We start from the raw sequence: 18,050 nt of genomic DNA, 5'->3' as shown, positions 1-18,050 counted from the left end.
GGATTGTTTGTCAAAGTCCATCTGATTTCAGACAATTCCATAATTACATATTCCGCATGCACACGGATCACTTTCCCTTCTGCGGGAAAATAATGATCAGCATGCACGTTGGCTGGTATCCTGCAGAAGGAATGATCACTTTTAATAATGCAAAGTTAAAAGCAGGCTGCATAAATATATTAATGTATTCTGCCTTGTTCAAGGTTCCTGCTTCCTCTTTCTACTGCCGGTAGTTAACACACAAAAAAAGTGCAATTGCAATTAATTATAGTGTGGAGAGCCAGAGCTAAAAAATTAGGAAGCATATATTCTCCCTGTGTTCTCTCACTGTTACTGCTGCTGCTGCTGAACTCAAGAGGTCCACAGATGGTTTATTCCCTGTCTGCTAACCTATAGCAGCAGTTTTTCTGCTGCAAGTTAGCGTTTTTTACTCATCGCTTGGCTCATCCAAACAGTGATTGGAAATATATTTCAATGTGGAAATGTGTTGTTGTTTGCAGTTTATAGTGTGTGCTGTGCAGCAGTTCCCATGATGAGTGACACTTATTCTCTCAGCGGGGAAGAAAAACAAAACAGCTGATAAATGTGTTGTTTTCTGGCTACATTTCTGAGAAAGGGAAATGGTTTCTGTAAATCTGTGACATTAACGTTGAAAACCGTTTCTTCGGTTGATGATTTGGCTAGTACAATATTAGATCGTCAATATGTTGATCATCTAAAAAAGTGCAAAGCTACCAAGAATGTCACATTTTAGGAAAGAGGGTTAGTTTTCTCGCGTTACAGGAAGAAAACACTTGTCTGAACCAGGGATGGCTGGATATAACATTCAGACACCGATACCGCAACTTGGAGTCTCTCTCGATACCTATATTCATCCGATATCTTCTGCTGAGTCAGTAGTGTCCATGTTTAATCTGCGCTTGTTGTGCAAAGTTCTGTTGACCATTTGGTCTTAGGTATCAGATCTGACGGGCTACAGATGTTTATTTCAATGTTCGATCCTGAAATTGTGATCAATATCGGACCGATGCCGTTTAGACATCCCTGGTTTGAACCCCATCTATTTGTGATAGTTTGCGTGTTCTCCCTGTGTGTGTAGATTTTTTTATCTGCAGATTGAGGAATAGGTAAACTGGACACTGACTGTAGGTGTGAACGTGGTGTCCCAATCATGAGTCTTTCAGAATACAGTATTTTTTTTTTTCTGAATTTATTCCAGCACTGTTATTAAACCATTTTACATATGTTTCTGTTTTTGTGTTTTCATCACATTTCCTCTTTTTTTTCTCTACTTTTATCATAGAAAACCTTTTAATAATGTGCACCATTGTAGGGTGGTCTTCTCGTTCTCGATAGGTCTTTGAAATGTTGCCAGATTTTACATCCCTGAAGTTTTTACCAGAGTTAAGGAAAACACTGTATATTTGAATAAAATATTTAGTCAGCTGAAATAATGTTTTGATTGTTTTTGACGGATCTGTTTGTAGCATGTCGAAGATGAGAGCAAGTCTTTGGGGCAGATGACTGATGTGAATGTTTGGTCAATACTTCACGTCATCCTCTGCATTTGTGTGAAAATCTGAACTTTTCTCTGAAGACCGGAGGTTTGGATGGTGAAGCTCAGAACTCTGTAAACAATGCTTGTCCTGGCAGGTTGCCAGGTGTGTTTTAAGTTTAAGCTTTGAGGAAATATTTTTATGGTACATTGTAGCATCCAGATACAGTATCCGTCTTCCTAATGGAAGCCCTTGAAGCCCGAGCAGATGGCAGGATATTAGTGGCATATCTTTCATCAGTTGATGTCCCTTTTGGGACTCGGTTAAATTGTTCAGATGCTGTGTTGGCAAAGATGTCGTTTTAAATTCTAGGCCCCACCCAGAAATTTAATTCTGGCCTGTCAAATTGCAGTTATTTATAACAGCCTAGAGGAGACAGATATTGTTGCCTGCAATCTCATTTTGTGGCACTTGTACAAGCTCTGTCTCAAAGTTTATTAAAATGTGTGTCACACTCCAACTGTCAAGAAGTGAACACTGTATGGAGCTGCATTTTTGCTTGGCTGCTCTTGTTTACATAAAGAAAACAGTGGGGGGAAAAAGGGAGTGGCAGCTTGACCAAAACAACATTTTGAGTAGAAATCCTCATTCACTAATCCGTCAACCTAGCATGCTCTAAAATTCCCACATAACCACAGCTCTGGCAGGAGAGTTTTTGGAGCTCGGGGCTGCTTGGGTGCACAGTGAGCACAGCCCAGTTTATCTCATCACCCCTGACTTTTACTGCTTTATGGATCCATTGTAATAATTCCTTCATCCTTTCAGTTAGGTACCCTTGGTTAAATACTGCATCGAGTGTGTCATTCAGTGCACCGCCGAGATCTGTGAATAACCACGCGATGATAAGAGGGAATTAATGCAGTGCTGATGAGCGTTGACTGTCTACTGTGTCATATTTAGGTGAAACCCTTTTTTCTTACTCAATTTTTCTTGTGGCAAAAATTAAATATTCATATTTTACTGAAGCATTTATGAAACAACACTCGCTCAAAAAAGGAATCGATGGTTTTCTGTTTTTATTAAAGCCTTGTGCTGATTCTGTGGCAATAAAACAGTTGCTTATAGTCTGGATAGTCAGAAAAGGATATAAATATACATATATGTATATATGTGTATGTATTTATGTATACATACACATATACCTATATACACATGTATGTCTATTATATATATATGTTTTGATAATTATGCCCTTTTTTCATCTGGTTGTGGATTAAAAAACTAATCATGATTAGTTGTGGTTACCATCAAAAAACAATTAATCACAATATGTCCAGAGAAAAGAACAAAGTATGACTAAATAAGCACAGCTGAATGTGGTTTATATGTTGCATTAATTGAGTTTAAGATTAACTTAGTTTCAGTTTGACTCAGGAAGGGCTCGTAGTCTCCCTGCAGAAAGGCCATCTGTCCGGGCTTGGACTTGAACACATTTCGCTTTCTGTAAGGCAAGAGTGCTCACCACCATTACAATGTGTGCTCAAGCATACAAAATTAAAATAAAATAAATAAATACAATGTATTTAGTTTTAATAATCAGTTCAAGTTTGTTGTTTTGTTTTTTTATTTTTAATTTCCATTGTATTTCTGTCATAGACTTTGATGGTCATCTTTGAATCAGTGAACATATATCGTCCTGCTGTTTATATTCATACATTTCAACTCCTTATTGATTCAAATGTAATATATTTGCACACATGAAAGGAGTGTATATTTCATTTTAAATATCCCGGGGCATTTTCAGAACTTAATTACATTTTTTTTTTGTTTTAACATTTATGACACTGTTTAATCTCAGAACATTACCTTTTCTTCCCTTCTCTCAATTATTTACTGCATTTTCTGACATAAACTATTTGTAATTGTCGGAGCGTGTCGCCACTGTTTTCACCAGCACAGAAAACAAATCAAAGCGATTCTCACATACCGTCAGCCATCGGGCTGTGGAGCTGCTGCAGTCTGAGGACAAAACCATCCCTAACTCAGAGTGTCATCTGTGGTTTCACTGATGAAAGGTGGCCGACGTGGACAGAACGGCCCGTAAACAGAGCCGCGCTCCATGATATGTCATCCAGTGATAAGATCATCACATTCACTACAGAGTGCATTAACATTCTCACGGTGAACTTCACAATATTAAAACTGAGAGAGAGAGATTGTGGCAGAGCTAAGTCTGCATGAAATCAAACTAGGCATGTGTTTTATTCCAGCTTGTCCAAACAGATGTTTGGGTGAACGAAATAAAGAGGTAAACTACAAAAAAAAAACAAAAACAAATGATCAAATAGTGGCGTAATAAAAAAAATGAATGACTTTTTTTTTTTTTTTTGCCCTCGGGGATCGGGGTTTCAAACCGCTCAGAGACTTGGGTTCATTTTCATACTGAGATTTAAATATGAATTCACAGCTAGTAACGGAACAAACAGCTGGGGACTGAACTGCACCCTCACCACTTCTGTGAGGGTGCAGTTCGAGCAATAAAACTGCTGTGTCTAATTTAACCCATTTGAACAGCCATGGAGCTGCCGGCCATGCATCTCTGCCACCTCTAAACCAGATTAGGCTGCCACATGTGCTTTAAGAGCATTTTATTTTATTTTTTTCCCTCTCTTCTAGTTTCCTGTCAGTGTGATTTAGAGGTGCGCTATTTCAGAAACTTTTCTTTTTTTTATTCCGTGGTGTTTTACCAAAGTCTCAAGACATGCTTTCCTTAAAAGGAAGTTCCACGTTGTAAGGTTTACGATCACAATTGCGTGATGAATTTCCTCTTAAACTTTGACTGTCTTACTTGAAGAAAGGGTCTATTGTAGTATTAGAAGTATTTTACCACGATCAGCTCTTTGAGAAGAGAAGTGATAAATTAGAAGTATTTTACCACGATCAGCTCTTTGAGAAGAGAAGCGGACGCTAATGAGCTAAAGCTAACATTAGGGGTGTGTATTTGGAAGAATCTGGTAAGACGATATATAATATAACGACACGGGGCAGTAAAAAGAGATATTAAGAGATGTCCCATATTAACTTTTTGTCAATATCCAATATGCCGATATTGCCCAAACACATTTCTGATTCTGATTTCAACCGATACTGATATATGCCTGGTAATATTTATCTATCTTTACACACCACTGTACAAGTATGAGATCAGTTAAATGAGCTGCGATGCTGCCATCTAGTGACTTTCACTTTAATATACAGCCGTTTACCCCCAAAACTATTTTTAGGTCACACATCATTTGGCGAAACCAATATCGTGTTATCGGGTTGTCATGATCGGAGGAAAAACGGTTCTAATAGATTTTTCATTATATACCAATTTCAGGGCGATAATATTGGTCGGCTGAAATTTTGTGATATACTGCGATATTATCGATGTGAAGCTTTTAATGTAAAGGGAAATATATATGAAGATATGTGATGTACTTCATTTTTCTCCTCCACTTTCTCTTCTCCATACCTCCTTAGCTTGTACCTGTATTCCCCTAAGTATACTTGAGAGTGAAATACTTCCACTCTACTACTTAATGGAGTAGTAAATTCCTCATTTATAATAATCTCCGAGGAATCCGTACATCCATCGACTGTTTTATCCGTAACATATTCCTGCTTTAAGCATGGCTGTGAGAGCGAGAAAGACGTGTGTTGGTCTCTAAAATCTACACCAAAGACAGAGCTAAAGTGATGTATTGTTATTTTTTTAGCCCCCAGTCTCACGTTTGTGTTTGGGGTCACACCGGGTGCAGTGGCATTTTGGTCAGCAATTTAATAATAGCTTCTCAGTAAAATATAAATTGTGATCTGAGAACCCAACCTCTGCAACCGCTGTTTGCTCTGATTACAGAATCAGAGATTTTCTGAGATATTGATTAATCTCTGAGCAATGGACTCTGCAACCGCTGTTTGCTCTGATTACTGAATCAGAGATTTTCTGAAAGAATGGGCATTTCATGGTTACATCGCCATCTATCATAATCTAATATATATACAGCAGCTCTGTGAGAAGAGAGAATAGAAGTGGACGCTAATGAGCTGAAGCTAACTTTTGTGTGTATTTGGAAGAATCTGGCAATACGATATGTATCACGACACAGGGCAGTAAAATGATAGTGAATGATGATTTAGAAAAATCTGAAGTGAAAAAAAGGTGAAGGGAGTAGAGTAACGGTCTTTGTCAAAGAAATATGTGGTCTTAGTACTGTAGTAAAAATGATACTGCTGCGATTCACACTGTGCCTGACCCTCACAGCTGATTAGTGAACATATAAACTACAGCTCGATCTCTGCTACTGCAGAAGCACCTACAGAAGGCCTCAAATGAATTAATCTGAAATGCAAATCCCTCAAACGGCTTAGTCTTTGGAGAGTCGTCATCACAGAGAGAGAGGGAACACATTGTTACCGTGAGTGAGATGTAGTAGGAATGGCAACAATAGTGGGCTGCACTAATTTCTAACCTTAAGTCCTAGCATTCAGCCGCAGAGAGCTGCTGGACAATGGTGAATTACAGACAGCTCAGGCTCAGTGTGATGAATGGCCCCAATCTCAGTGCCGGTGAGGAGGTAAGCATTACATTCATGAGATACTTTATTGTATCTGAGGCGGAAAAGCTTTTCCATTTAATGCTGGACGTTGTCCAAACATGTATGAGCACTGGTGAGTGCTTATTGCACATTCATCTTTGTGGTACTGTTTGGCAGCGGCTCTCTTTAAACTTAGATGAAAAATGAAAGTTCTCCCTCCAGGAGTGAGCCGACATGAACTTACACCTGCTGTAGCTCAAAGCTCTGTATGAGATCAAAGTCTTCAGTTCTGTCTTTGTGCTTCCATTACTGTATAAGGAAGCTGAATCAACGACTTTCACTGTAAAGAAACAGGCACTCGTCTTCTCAGTTATGTCTGCTCACTGGAAATGGAAACACCATGTTGATTAGTCTTTTAAATATCAAGATAAATAAAAAAAAACAAAAAACGGTATTGTGATTTATTTCACATGTAGAAGTCAATGAAAAGATGAGCTGGTTTTACTGCTTTGAAATTTTTTTTTTCTAGATTTGTATTTCTGATGTATATTGTTGTTCATGAGATACAACAGAAGAAGTACTACAACATTGTACTAACATGTGCAGATGTGATATATATATATATATATATATATAGAGAGAGAGAGAGAGAGAATGCCCAGGGGTCATATGACAAATATTAAACAAATCAACTGGCTCAGTATTGTGGCAATAATAAAATACCCACTTAATTGGTCATCATATATATATATATATATATATATATATATATATAATATTTCAATATATATATATATATACACATAACTATACAGATAACTATATGAACAGAGAACTTAATTTTTCCTGTACATTTAATCCAGCCCCTCTCAGGACCTGCTGTGAATCAAACTCTCTCTAGTAACAGTCCAGATGCCTTTGCCACTAGGGTGTCCAATAACGTAAACCATTCACGTTTTTTTCATTACCATCACATGTGAACTGTTGATTTTAGAAGAAAAGAGAAAAAAGGCTCACAAAATCCTCAACACAGTATTGTTTACATCTGGGATGGATAATGAAAGTCATATCCTGGTGTTGTTAGGTCTGCAACTTTGTTAATTTTAAGGTAAAATTACATTTTAATGGAGTGCAGCTCCGTAATGGAATACATCCTCCATTATAGGAAACAAGAGTTAATGAATAGTTCTCATGCCTGAGGAAATGCATTCAATTTACTAGCGCTTCAAATTAACAGTCTGAGGTTATGATATTCACACCTGCTATTCCCAAATGAAAAATTAATTACTATTAACCAACCATTTCCCCCTGTTATTCTCATAGTTGACTTTTTTTTGCACCTGAAAATTATGTGTTTCAATGTAATTTCAAGGAGAAAATATCCATCCACCTCAGTTATCTTTGAAGTATTTCCCACCTCTGTCTTCTGTTACAGCCGTCAGATGAGCTGTAATGATAACCCTCAGTAATGTCTAATTGACATTTTAAATGACACGATAACAGCCCCGCTCTCCTTTTTGCCAAATGACACATATTCATCCTGTTTGCTTCCAATCAATCTGCCCTCTCTCATTTCCTCTCCTCCTCCCTCTCTCACATCCTCTCTGCGACCGCTTGATTAACATGCACACGGCGACCTCACAGTCTGTATCTGCTCTGCCGTCGGTTCAATCTACGCCTTCCTCCTGGCGTCCTCTGCACACCTCCTTCCCACCTTCTTCACTTATTTCTTTGTTACTGTTCTCCCTTCTTGCAGTGTCCTGAGGGGCTGAGGCCAATGAAAGACGGCTCAGGTTGCTATGACTACTCCATGGGCATCGACTGCACGGACGGCTTCAATGGAGGCTGCGAACAGCTGTGTCTCCAGCAACTCGTGCCCCTGGAAGATGACCCCAGTTCCAGCAATGTGCTTATGTTTTGCGGGTGAGAATAACCAACAATAAAGTATTTAAAAGTTGAATAAAGGCTCCTCGTGAAGGTGCCCTCATCAGTGACATCCCAATGGGAAAACATCTAGTTAAGGCAGGGGTGTCAAACTCATTTTGGTTCACGGGCCGCATACATCCTAATTAGATGCCAAGTGGGCGGGACCAGTACAAGTATAACCTAATTACCTATAAATAACAATTCCATTTTTTTTACCCCTTTTATCATGCAAAGAAATAAAGGTATATTAGATTTTTAATATTATTCATATTTAATGAAGTACAATTTTACAAATCATATCCTGAACATGAAGTGTTTGTGTATTTTTTTATTTTCAAAATAAAAAAAACGTGATCAGCCCAGCTGACAGCTCACCTCAGTTTGACACCTTCGATCTAAGGCAAAGTAGATACAGCAGCAAGTATGAAGTAATTAGTGCATTTTACATAAAGACCAAAGAGGCGCTAATAAACAGGACTGAAGTACTGTATGCACTACTTCTACTACTTACTACCTACTGTTTACTTAAATAATCCTTCTTGGAAATTCAAAAATTATTGACCAGTTTTTTGCATTGACCAATCATTAAAAACAAAGGATGAAAAGTTCTAGAAACACTTTTCTTGAAAACGATCCAAAGAGCTAAGCACAAACATGCACGTCTGTTGTCCAGCTGTCTTTAATTGATAATATTGAAGAAACAAACTGCTTCTTTGCTGCTCTCCAGCAGAGCGCTCCCAGGTGAAGCAACCAGCCAATCAAATTTGCTTGTAACCTCAGGGCCGATCTTCAATGTATAGTTTCAAATTAACTTTTTGGCTAGTTAGCGAATGCTAGTTTTGCCAAATAGCTCAGTCTGCAAATGTATTGATGCAATTAATTAGCTGTTTGTGTATATATACTGTATATATATATATGTTTTTCAGAAATTATATATATCTTCCCAAATTATGAATTGTATATATACTGTATATATATATATGTTTGTGTGTCTATATATATGTGTATAAAATGCTATGATAAATACATTGGTATTTGGTATTGGTAGAAAACAACACTAAGAATTCAAATTACCAATAATTACAGACATACAAACTCATATAAAAGAAAACCATTGTGTTCCGAGCACACTGAACGTATGCTGCTGGTACTTTCTTCAGCGTGCACCTGAGTCTGGGAGCGTGCTGACAGCAATTACTGCACATTATTCAGTGATACATTCACCCCACCAATGCCCTCTTTCTCACCCCGCACATGTTTCGCTGAGCTGATGCACTGTGGAGTGGAGATGCTTTTTTTAACACCTGCCCTAGAACTACACTGTATCACATGACACGGTAATCTCTGCAGAGTTTCACTTTGGAAAGGTTGTTCTTTAGCTGTGAAAGGCTGTGCAGCTGGCCATGAGCGATGTTGTGCCACAGCATTTCAAACAGTTCACGGTAAATAATTTCCAGCATATTATATCACCCCCACTCTTTACTTGTACAGTGCACCAGGTAGAATGGGTCTCTGAGGTCAGGCTGTGTCACGGTAGAAGAAATCATTAGCCAAGACTTTTTTATCCGCATGTTCATCAAATCTATTTTTAAACTTTTCTTAAATATTTTAACATATTGTCTTGGAAGCTGCTTTAGGTGCAGTGATTCCTACTACAGTGGATAGCGGTTGAGAATCCTTGAAACTAAAACAAATTTTCTCATAAACTACCACTATCCAAGTTTTAGGTTTAGGTCCCATAGTGCGTTCCCAAAGACTGGGTCGTGACCCTTAGGTGGGTCTCAAGAGTTTTTTTTTTTTTTTTTGGATCATCTCGTCCTCGTGGAGAACACAGGTGTTAAGCCATGCTGTAACGTAGACATGTCTTGTTCCAGTAAATACTGCGTATTACTTTGCCACTAACCGTACGATGAAGAGGAAAATGCTGACACCGCCATCACCAAAATGAAACCAACTTCAACAATGACAGCAGATCAGTTGAGAACACAAACCTTGTGAGGTGTTAAACTTGTTTATTGATAAACCAAGCACAGCCGAGGAGGTTGAAACACTTGAGGATGTTTATTATTTAGGGAACAGACACAGTCACAGGTAGTCTATTATGGCACGTCTGCCCCAATTCTGTAGCAGAGGTGGCAATAATTAAGGAGCCGCGGGGTTGCTGCTGCTGCTGCGGCTGCTGCCTAATGCATGTAGAGGAAACCCTGGTGAAAATGCTGAGAATGTCTTTATTTAAAAACTTTAGGAAACACTAGCTCGTGTGGGCTGTTTTTGACGGTTGTTGTAGAGCAGACGTGGGAAAACTTTGACTCACATTATGGCCATAATAGATCCTAAAATTTGACAGGGGGCAATCAAGAGCAGATAGATGGAGCATTGGTGTAAACTTATAATAGATCCTAAAATTTGACAGGGGGGCAATACTATAAAACTATAAATGACATGTAAAAGTCATGCATAAAGGCTAAACTGTTTTTTAAAAAAGCTTTTAGCCTTTTCTACACCATCTACTGGAGAAATGGGGACATTTTTAAAGGAAAACGCAGAAGTATAATGGTAATGTAAATTAATAACATAAGTTTGGTGGATTGTCCGGATTAAAAAGCCAAGTGGGCCGCATTTGGCCCCTGAGCCGTAGTTTTGTGTGTATGTAAGTGGTACAGAATATTAGAAACTTCATGTTAATGTACTAATATTTGAACAAATGTTAAGCTCTGGTGGGGCACATAAAATGACTTGGGAATGAATGAATGACAGATTTGGCCAGCGCGCCTTGAGTTTGACAAAAGTATGATTTTCTTTGAAGGAAACGCGTGTCCTTGTCAGCTCAGGTATGGATAAATTAACATATATTTACATTTAATATTCGATTGTTCTTTTGTATCCACCCCTCTTCAGGTGTGTCCAGGAGTACAGTCTCGCAGGGGACGGCCGCTCATGTCTCCTACAGTCAGATAACTGTGAGGGACCAAAGTGTCCCAGACAGGACGTCCGATTCAACGACACGCTGTTTGCTGAAATGCTGCACGGATACAACAACAAGAGCCAGCAAGTGAACTTGAGGCAGATATTCCAGATGACCTTCCGGTAAGAATACATTTTCTTTTTTGACAAATCGTCATCCCGTAAACAAAGACAATTTAATTTATTAATGTTAGTGGTTTTTGCAAAAAGTGGATTTGTTAACTGGTATTATTTGTTATTCCCTGCTTGGAGCCTAAGCAGTGAATATGCACACCATCCTTCTACTGTGTGATGCCTGTTGTCCTTCATCTTGTCTGTGGAATTTTTTCTGCCTCTTTGAAGACAAATCGTCATGAACAATGGTGGACTTATCTGTTTGGAAATATAGGGGAAATAGAAAGAGAATCACTTTTAGGTGTCATCATCTGTTCGCACAGAGGTGTGTGTGTGTGTGTGTGTGTACATATGCAGTGTACAGAAATGTGTGAGAGAGAAATGGAGAAAGAGCGAGGAAGAAGATGAGAGGGTGATGATGGAGTATCCAAGCCTCAGCCCATGGAGGTACTTTCCAAACTTTTGGAAACCTGGTTCTCTCTGATAAGCTATTTGTGCTGAAATGCTCCTGCAATCACAGGGACATGATGCAGGTTTATCTGTATGCACAAAGACAGCACAAACACACACACACATCTATTCATTTACCTTCTGTCTCTGGCATCCACACCATCATTCCTGGTTGTTTATTCCACCTTTATGTGCTTCAGTTTTATAGTTGTCAATTCTTGAACTCAGCCACAAAAGCAATCAGTTTGCTGTGAGTCACTTCGTTGAGGCGTCTGTAACAGATACTCCATAACATCCGCTCCTGTTTTATCTGCTCTGTTTCCTCCAAACTAACCCACATACTGTACAATGGTAGAGAAAACTTCAAAAGATTCACCCTTAATGTGACTGCGTTAGCACTGATGCTAATCTTAATAACGGAGGAAACCTGGTGAGGGTTTATCTAAGGATGCCTTTGATATTAGTGTGATCGTAGCTGCTGTATCTGTTCACCTGGTTTGAAAAGAGAGAATTTTTGTTGAAAGTTTTTTTACAAATGATGTTATTTATATTATATCAGGATGTTTATTATTTAGGGAACAGACACAGTCACAGGTAGTCTATTATGGCACGTCTGCCCCAATTCTGTAGCAGAGGTGGCAATAATTAAGGAGCCGCGGGGTTGCTGCTGCTGCTGCGGCTGCTGCCTAATGCATGTAGAGGAAACCCTGGTTAAAATGCTGAGAATGTCTTTATTTAAAAACTTTAGGAAACACTAGCTCGTGTGGGCTGTTTTTGACGGTTGTTGTAGAGCAGACGTGGGAAAACTTTGACTCACATTATGGCCATAATAGATCCTAAAATTTGACAGGGGGGCAATACTATAAAACTATAAATGACATGTAAAAGTCATGCATAAAGGCTAAACTGTTTTTTAAAAAAGCTTTTAGCCTTTTCTACACCATCTACTGGAGAAATGGGGACATTTTTAAAGGAAAACGCAGAAGTATAATGGTAATGTAAATTAATAACATAAGTTTGGTGGATTGTCCGGATTAAAAAGCCAAGTGGGCCGCATTTGGCCCCTGAGCCGTAGTTTTGTGTGTATGTAAGTGGTACAGAATATTAGAAACTTCATGTTAATGTACTAATATTTGAACAAATGTTAAGCTCTGGTGGGGCACATAAAATGACTTGGGAATGAATGAATGACAGATTTGGCCAGCGCGCCTTGAGTTTGACAAAAGTATGATTTTCTTTGAAGGAAACGCGTGTCCTTGTCAGCTCAGGTATGGATAAATTAACATATATTTACATTTAATATTCGATTGTTCTTTTGTATCCACCCCTCTTCAGGTGTGTCCAGGAGTACAGTCTCGCAGGGGACGGCCGCTCATGTCTCCTACAGTCAGATAACTGTGAGGGACCAAAGTGTCCCAGACAGGACGTCCGATTCAACGACACGCTGTTTGCTGAAATGCTGCACGGATACAACAACAAGAGCCAGCAAGTGAACTTGAGGCAGATATTCCAGATGACCTTCCGGTAAGAATACATTTTCTTTTTTGACAAATCGTCATCCCGTAAACAAAGACAATTTAATTTATTAATGTTAGTGGTTTTTGCAAAAAGTGGATTTGTTAACTGGTATTATTTGTTATTCCCTGCTTGGAGCCTAAGCAGTGAATATGCACACCATCCTTCTACTGTGTGATGCCTGTTGTCCTTCATCTTGTCTGTGGAATTTTTTCTGCCTCTTTGAAGACAAATCGTCATGAACAATGGTGGACTTATCTGTTTGGAAATATAGGGGAAATAGAAAGAGAATCACTTTTAGGTGTCATCATCTGTTTGCACAGAGGTGTGTGTGTGTGTGTGTGTGTACATATGCAGTGTACAGAAATGTGTGAGAGAGAAATGGAGAAAGAGCGAGGAAGAAGATGAGAGGGTGATGATGGAGTATCCAAGCCTCAGCCCATGGAGGTACTTTCCAAACTTTTGGAAACCTGGTTCTCTCTGATAAGCTGTTTGTGCTGAAATGCTCCTGCAATCACAGGGACATGATGCAGGTTTATCTGTATGCACAAAGACAGCACAAACACACACACACATCTATTCATTTACCTTCTGTCTCTGGCATCCACACCATCATTCCTGGTTGTTTATTCCACCTTTATGTGCTTCAGTTTTATAGTTGTCAATTCTTGAACTCAGCCACAAAAGCAATCAGTTTGCTGTGAGTCACTTCGTTGAGGCGTCTGTAACAGATACTCCATAACATCCGCTCCTGTTTTATCTGCTCTGTTTCCTCCAAACTAACCCACATACTGTACAATGGTAGAGAAAACTTCAAAAGATTCACCCTTAATGTGACTGCGTTAGCACTGATGCTAATCTTAATAACGGAGGAAACCTGGTGAGGGTTTATCTAAGGATGCCTTTGATATTAGTGTGACCGTAGCTACTGTATCTGTTCACCTGGTTTGAAAAGAGAGAATTTTTGTTGAAAGGTTTTTTACAAATGATGTTATTTATATTATATCATGGCAGTGGTGGCTTAGTGGTTAAGGAAGCAGCTTTGGGTCCGCAAGGCTCCACCAGCTGCCAGATTACCACTGAGGTCCTCTGAGCACGGCACCGTCCCCACACACTGTTGACTTTGGTGATGGGTTAAAAGCCGAGGTCACATTTGGTTGTGTGCTGTGATGTGCTGTGATGCGCTGTGTCGCTGTGATGTGCTGTGTCACTTTCCTAAAAAGACATTATCAAGGTTAACGACGAACCGTTGGGTTCACCGTTCCCACACGTCGGGGGATCAAACACTGACATTAACATCAAGGTTATGTGGTCTTTAAGAAGAGTGTCTAATCAGTGTCTGTAAGAACGTCAGTTCTACACTGCACCACCGTTCTGCTCTGGCGAACAGTAGGATTACGACTTAAGTTAAGGCTCAAGTGGGATTAAACACAGGATGACTGGAGACTAGTGGTTGACGTTAAGGTGAAGCAGACACTTGACTCGACAAGCAATTAAAGAACCAAGGTGATCGTGGAAGAGTTGAAATGATCTGTTTAAATAACGTTCGTGACAGTAACAAATGTCACAAATTCAATAATTTCATTGATTTATTTTCTTAACTGTTTTATCCTGCTAGGAGTCACAGGGGGCGCTATAACTATTCTCATCCGACATTGAGTTAAAAGGTGGGTAGACCTCTGACCGCTTATCACATGGCCGTAAGAAAAACACAAGCAACCATTCGCTCTCACAAACACACGGACAGATCTGCTGCTCACAGTTAACCTGAGCAGCAGGAGTGTTCAGGAGAAAGTCACGGATTTAAAGAGAAAACAATCAAAAGAAGATGAAGAAGAAGTGGAAGAGGAAGTAGAAGAAAAACAAGAAGAAGATCAAGACTAAGAAAAAGAATAAAAGTGCAAGAAGAAGAAAAAGAAGATGAAATAGAACAAGGTGAAGAACAGGAAAAATGAAGGAAATGGAATAAATAAAAGAAAAATAGAACAAGGTGGAGAAGAAATACAGTAGCTGAATAGCAAGGAAAAATTATAAAAGCCTAAGAAGAAGAATTATTGAAGATTTGATTTTTAAAATAACGCCATATTAACAGGAGCAGTGAAAACTGTGAAGCACAAAACAATCAACAAGTTTATTTAGGCACTGTTTTTCAGTTCGCTGAAGGTGAAGAAGAAAAGGAAAGCAGAATAAAAAGAAGAAGATGAAGAAATAGATTGGATTTCCAAGGAGAATAAAGAGGAAAAATGATGGGAATGGACAAAGATATTGAAAAAGTGAAAAAGGAAAGAAAAAACAATATAATGATCACACCTGTTGTTAAAGGCTGAGAAAACGTCTGTTCTAATGGTGACTGACACTCAGCCTTGTACATCACGTCCCCACTGCTGGGTGGCTGCTTGATTGCATGCAGATTACAGGAAAAGTGCAGCTCCGTCTGGTGAGCTTTTTACTTTTGATTTTTCTAAGATAAATGCCGCACACAGCCGCCTGGTGTGAAGTGTTTTCCTAAACGAAGCGCCAGAAGCTTTAACACAAGCCGACTCTGCACTTCTCAGCATTAACAACCGAAAACACGCAGCAGAAAGGAGAAAGAAAACACTTACAGTTTACCAAAAGCTTATTTGTATGCACGGCGCAGCGCTTCCTTCTTGTCAGGATTATTTCACTTTTGAAATTATTTGATTATTTTTATGAACAGGCAGATCTTTCTGGGAGTCGTTCATCATTCCGGGTCCTTCCAGACAAGATAAACTCGGCGGTGTGCGATGCTTGACTCTCCGTGCCTCTAATTAAACACGTGTATTACTGTATGTCATCTCAGTGAGGTGTTTGTTCTTCTTATCAAATCCACTGAGCCTGCCTTTTAAAAGAGCAAAAGCTTTGTCTTCAGAACGACTCGCTCCCCTAAGACTCCGAACATCCACCACTCTACTCCACACACCCAGAGCAATATGTCATCCTTTTTTTTATTCCTGTCATTTTCAGGCTTTCTCTGCTGCCTTTGATATGCAGATGTGAGTCTTATCATACAGCCCAGCAGCCTTTTTTCAGCCCCCCAACCCCCTCCCATCATCTTCTCACTACCTTCCTTCCTGAAGGCCTCCATGAGCAACAGCTCAAAGTCGAACATCAGATCCACAAGTTGTTTCAGAGGATTTGAGCGTCGAACGTATGTGAGATACTACAAGAAAGCGTTTTATTTCCAAACATGAAGCGCAGGTTGGAGTCCCAACAAATTACTGGAAATATTTTCCATTGACATTGAATGGACGTCTACAAAGGAGATGTGTTCAATTCCCATGTCATTTATACCAACCAATCTGGGATTGTGTTTTTTTTTCACCACAGCGTAATTCAGTTGTGTAGGTTTTAGCACACATGCCACAGAAGCAAGGAGCAGGTAGTCCTGGGTTTGATCCTCAGAGGAACCACATACTTGGCGCCTCTAAGGGACAACCTGTTGCAGTAGATCTGCATAAGACTTTCCCAAGTGTGGGATGATGTTCAACTTTTAAGCCAAAAGGTTCTAAAACAAATAAAAATAGAATTCTTAATTTAGATATTCCAATACAGTGGAACTTTTTTTAATCATCATCATAAATGTCAGTTTATCTCGAACATTCTACATAACTCAGTGTCACAATTCACCTAAATGCGATTGGTCGATTATTAACACAGCAGTATGTTAAGTTTTTGGATGTGTGCAAAAAAACCCAACAACACTGTTTCAGTATGTTTACACCATTGCCTCCAATTTAAACTGAATAGAATCTCATCCCCGATCTTTAAAGTTGTAAACTGAAGCACCCTTCCACTTTACATTAAATAAATTGCTATTTTAAAAGGAGTGTGTCGACTTTCCATATCCGCTGCACGGCTGTGATTAAAGGGACAGAAACTGGCATCATCACGCACACACACCCTCATTACAGCTCGTGTCTCCCACTGAAGATGTAGCAAAGTGAATAATTGGTGGCTCTGGCAGCTACTGAGGCTCCTGGACATAAACATCACCACATTTCCATGTTTCCCCATCATTTTCAGTAATTAACTTCCTAGCGCTGCACTGGCTTCTACATGGGAGAGAAGTTAACAGACATTATTGGGCAATTTCTTCACTCATTATGAGAGGCTGGTGGTGAGTTTGAGGTCAGGAGGTAAGCAGCTTCATGTTGATGCAAGCTTCTTAAGTATTCTGCTTTAATCAGAGTGACTTTTCGTGGTAAGTGTTAGGGCAGATTTAGGCTAAGTGTGTCAGCTTCTTGTCCAGTCCAAAGAAAGGCCATTTTAGAAACAAATCATTCACCCTCCTATGGGGGCTGGGGCTTTGACTTAAGTTCATTGTTATTGTTCATCGTATTTTCCGGACTATAAGTCACACTTTTATTATATATATATATTTTTTCACATTGACAGCCACTAGAGGGCACTCTAGGCTTGTGCACTAGAGTACTCCTGTACCAATGAAAAATTATATGTTTGTTATTTTCACACTGCCAGCCACTAGAGGGCACTGGTGCGACTTATACTTCAGAGTGACTTATAATGCGGAAAATATGGTATGTAATATTTTAGTGACCTGTAAAACTGATGCAGACACTTCAACACAGTAGGTGGCGATAATTCAATAAAGGGTTGTTTGCAAAGAATATACACAGGATGCATTGAGTCAGAAAGTTGACACTATTACTGGGCTTGTGGGGGAAAAAAATGTTTTTTGTCTTTTTCCGACAATTGTTTGGATGAGAGCGGTTTTGAGAAAAAGATCTTTATTAAACTTGACCCAGAAAGGTTAGCCGTGGTTTGAAGCTTCATAACTTCTCACTTGACATTCAGCGCACTAAGGTAAAGATTTCACTGTGGGCTCTGAAGTTGTGAAGTTGTGAGTTCAGACTCTTGAACGACGTTTCCCTTTTTTTACAATCACTTATCATTTTCCAAAAGGTCAAATTAATAAGTCTTTTAAATGTCGTTGGTTAATTTATGGGCTAATGTGGGATTGCTT

At 39.2% G+C, this 18,050-nt stretch overlaps 1 protein-coding gene across 1 annotated transcript in view; it reads left to right on the top strand.

The window, feature by feature from the left end:
* astn2 (astrotactin 2) overlaps nucleotides 1-18,050 on the top strand; it is a 220,838-nt gene that overhangs the window by 138,038 nt on the left and 64,750 nt on the right. The window contains exons 12-13 of the mRNA XM_025061990.1: nucleotides 7,833-7,999; nucleotides 10,901-11,089. Coding sequence (XP_024917758.1) covers nucleotides 7,833-7,999; nucleotides 10,901-11,089 — 356 coding nt within the window. The remainder of the gene's footprint in view (nucleotides 1-7,832; nucleotides 8,000-10,900; nucleotides 11,090-18,050) is intronic.

This window comes from Cynoglossus semilaevis, chromosome 14, assembly GCF_000523025.1.
Source record: "Cynoglossus semilaevis isolate Cse_v1.0 chromosome 14, Cse_v1.0, whole genome shotgun sequence".
Classification (NCBI taxonomy): Eukaryota; Metazoa; Chordata; class Actinopteri; order Pleuronectiformes; family Cynoglossidae; genus Cynoglossus; species Cynoglossus semilaevis.
The sequence above is the reverse complement of the archived record's forward strand: the minus strand, read 5'-3'. Positions and strand labels throughout refer to the sequence as shown.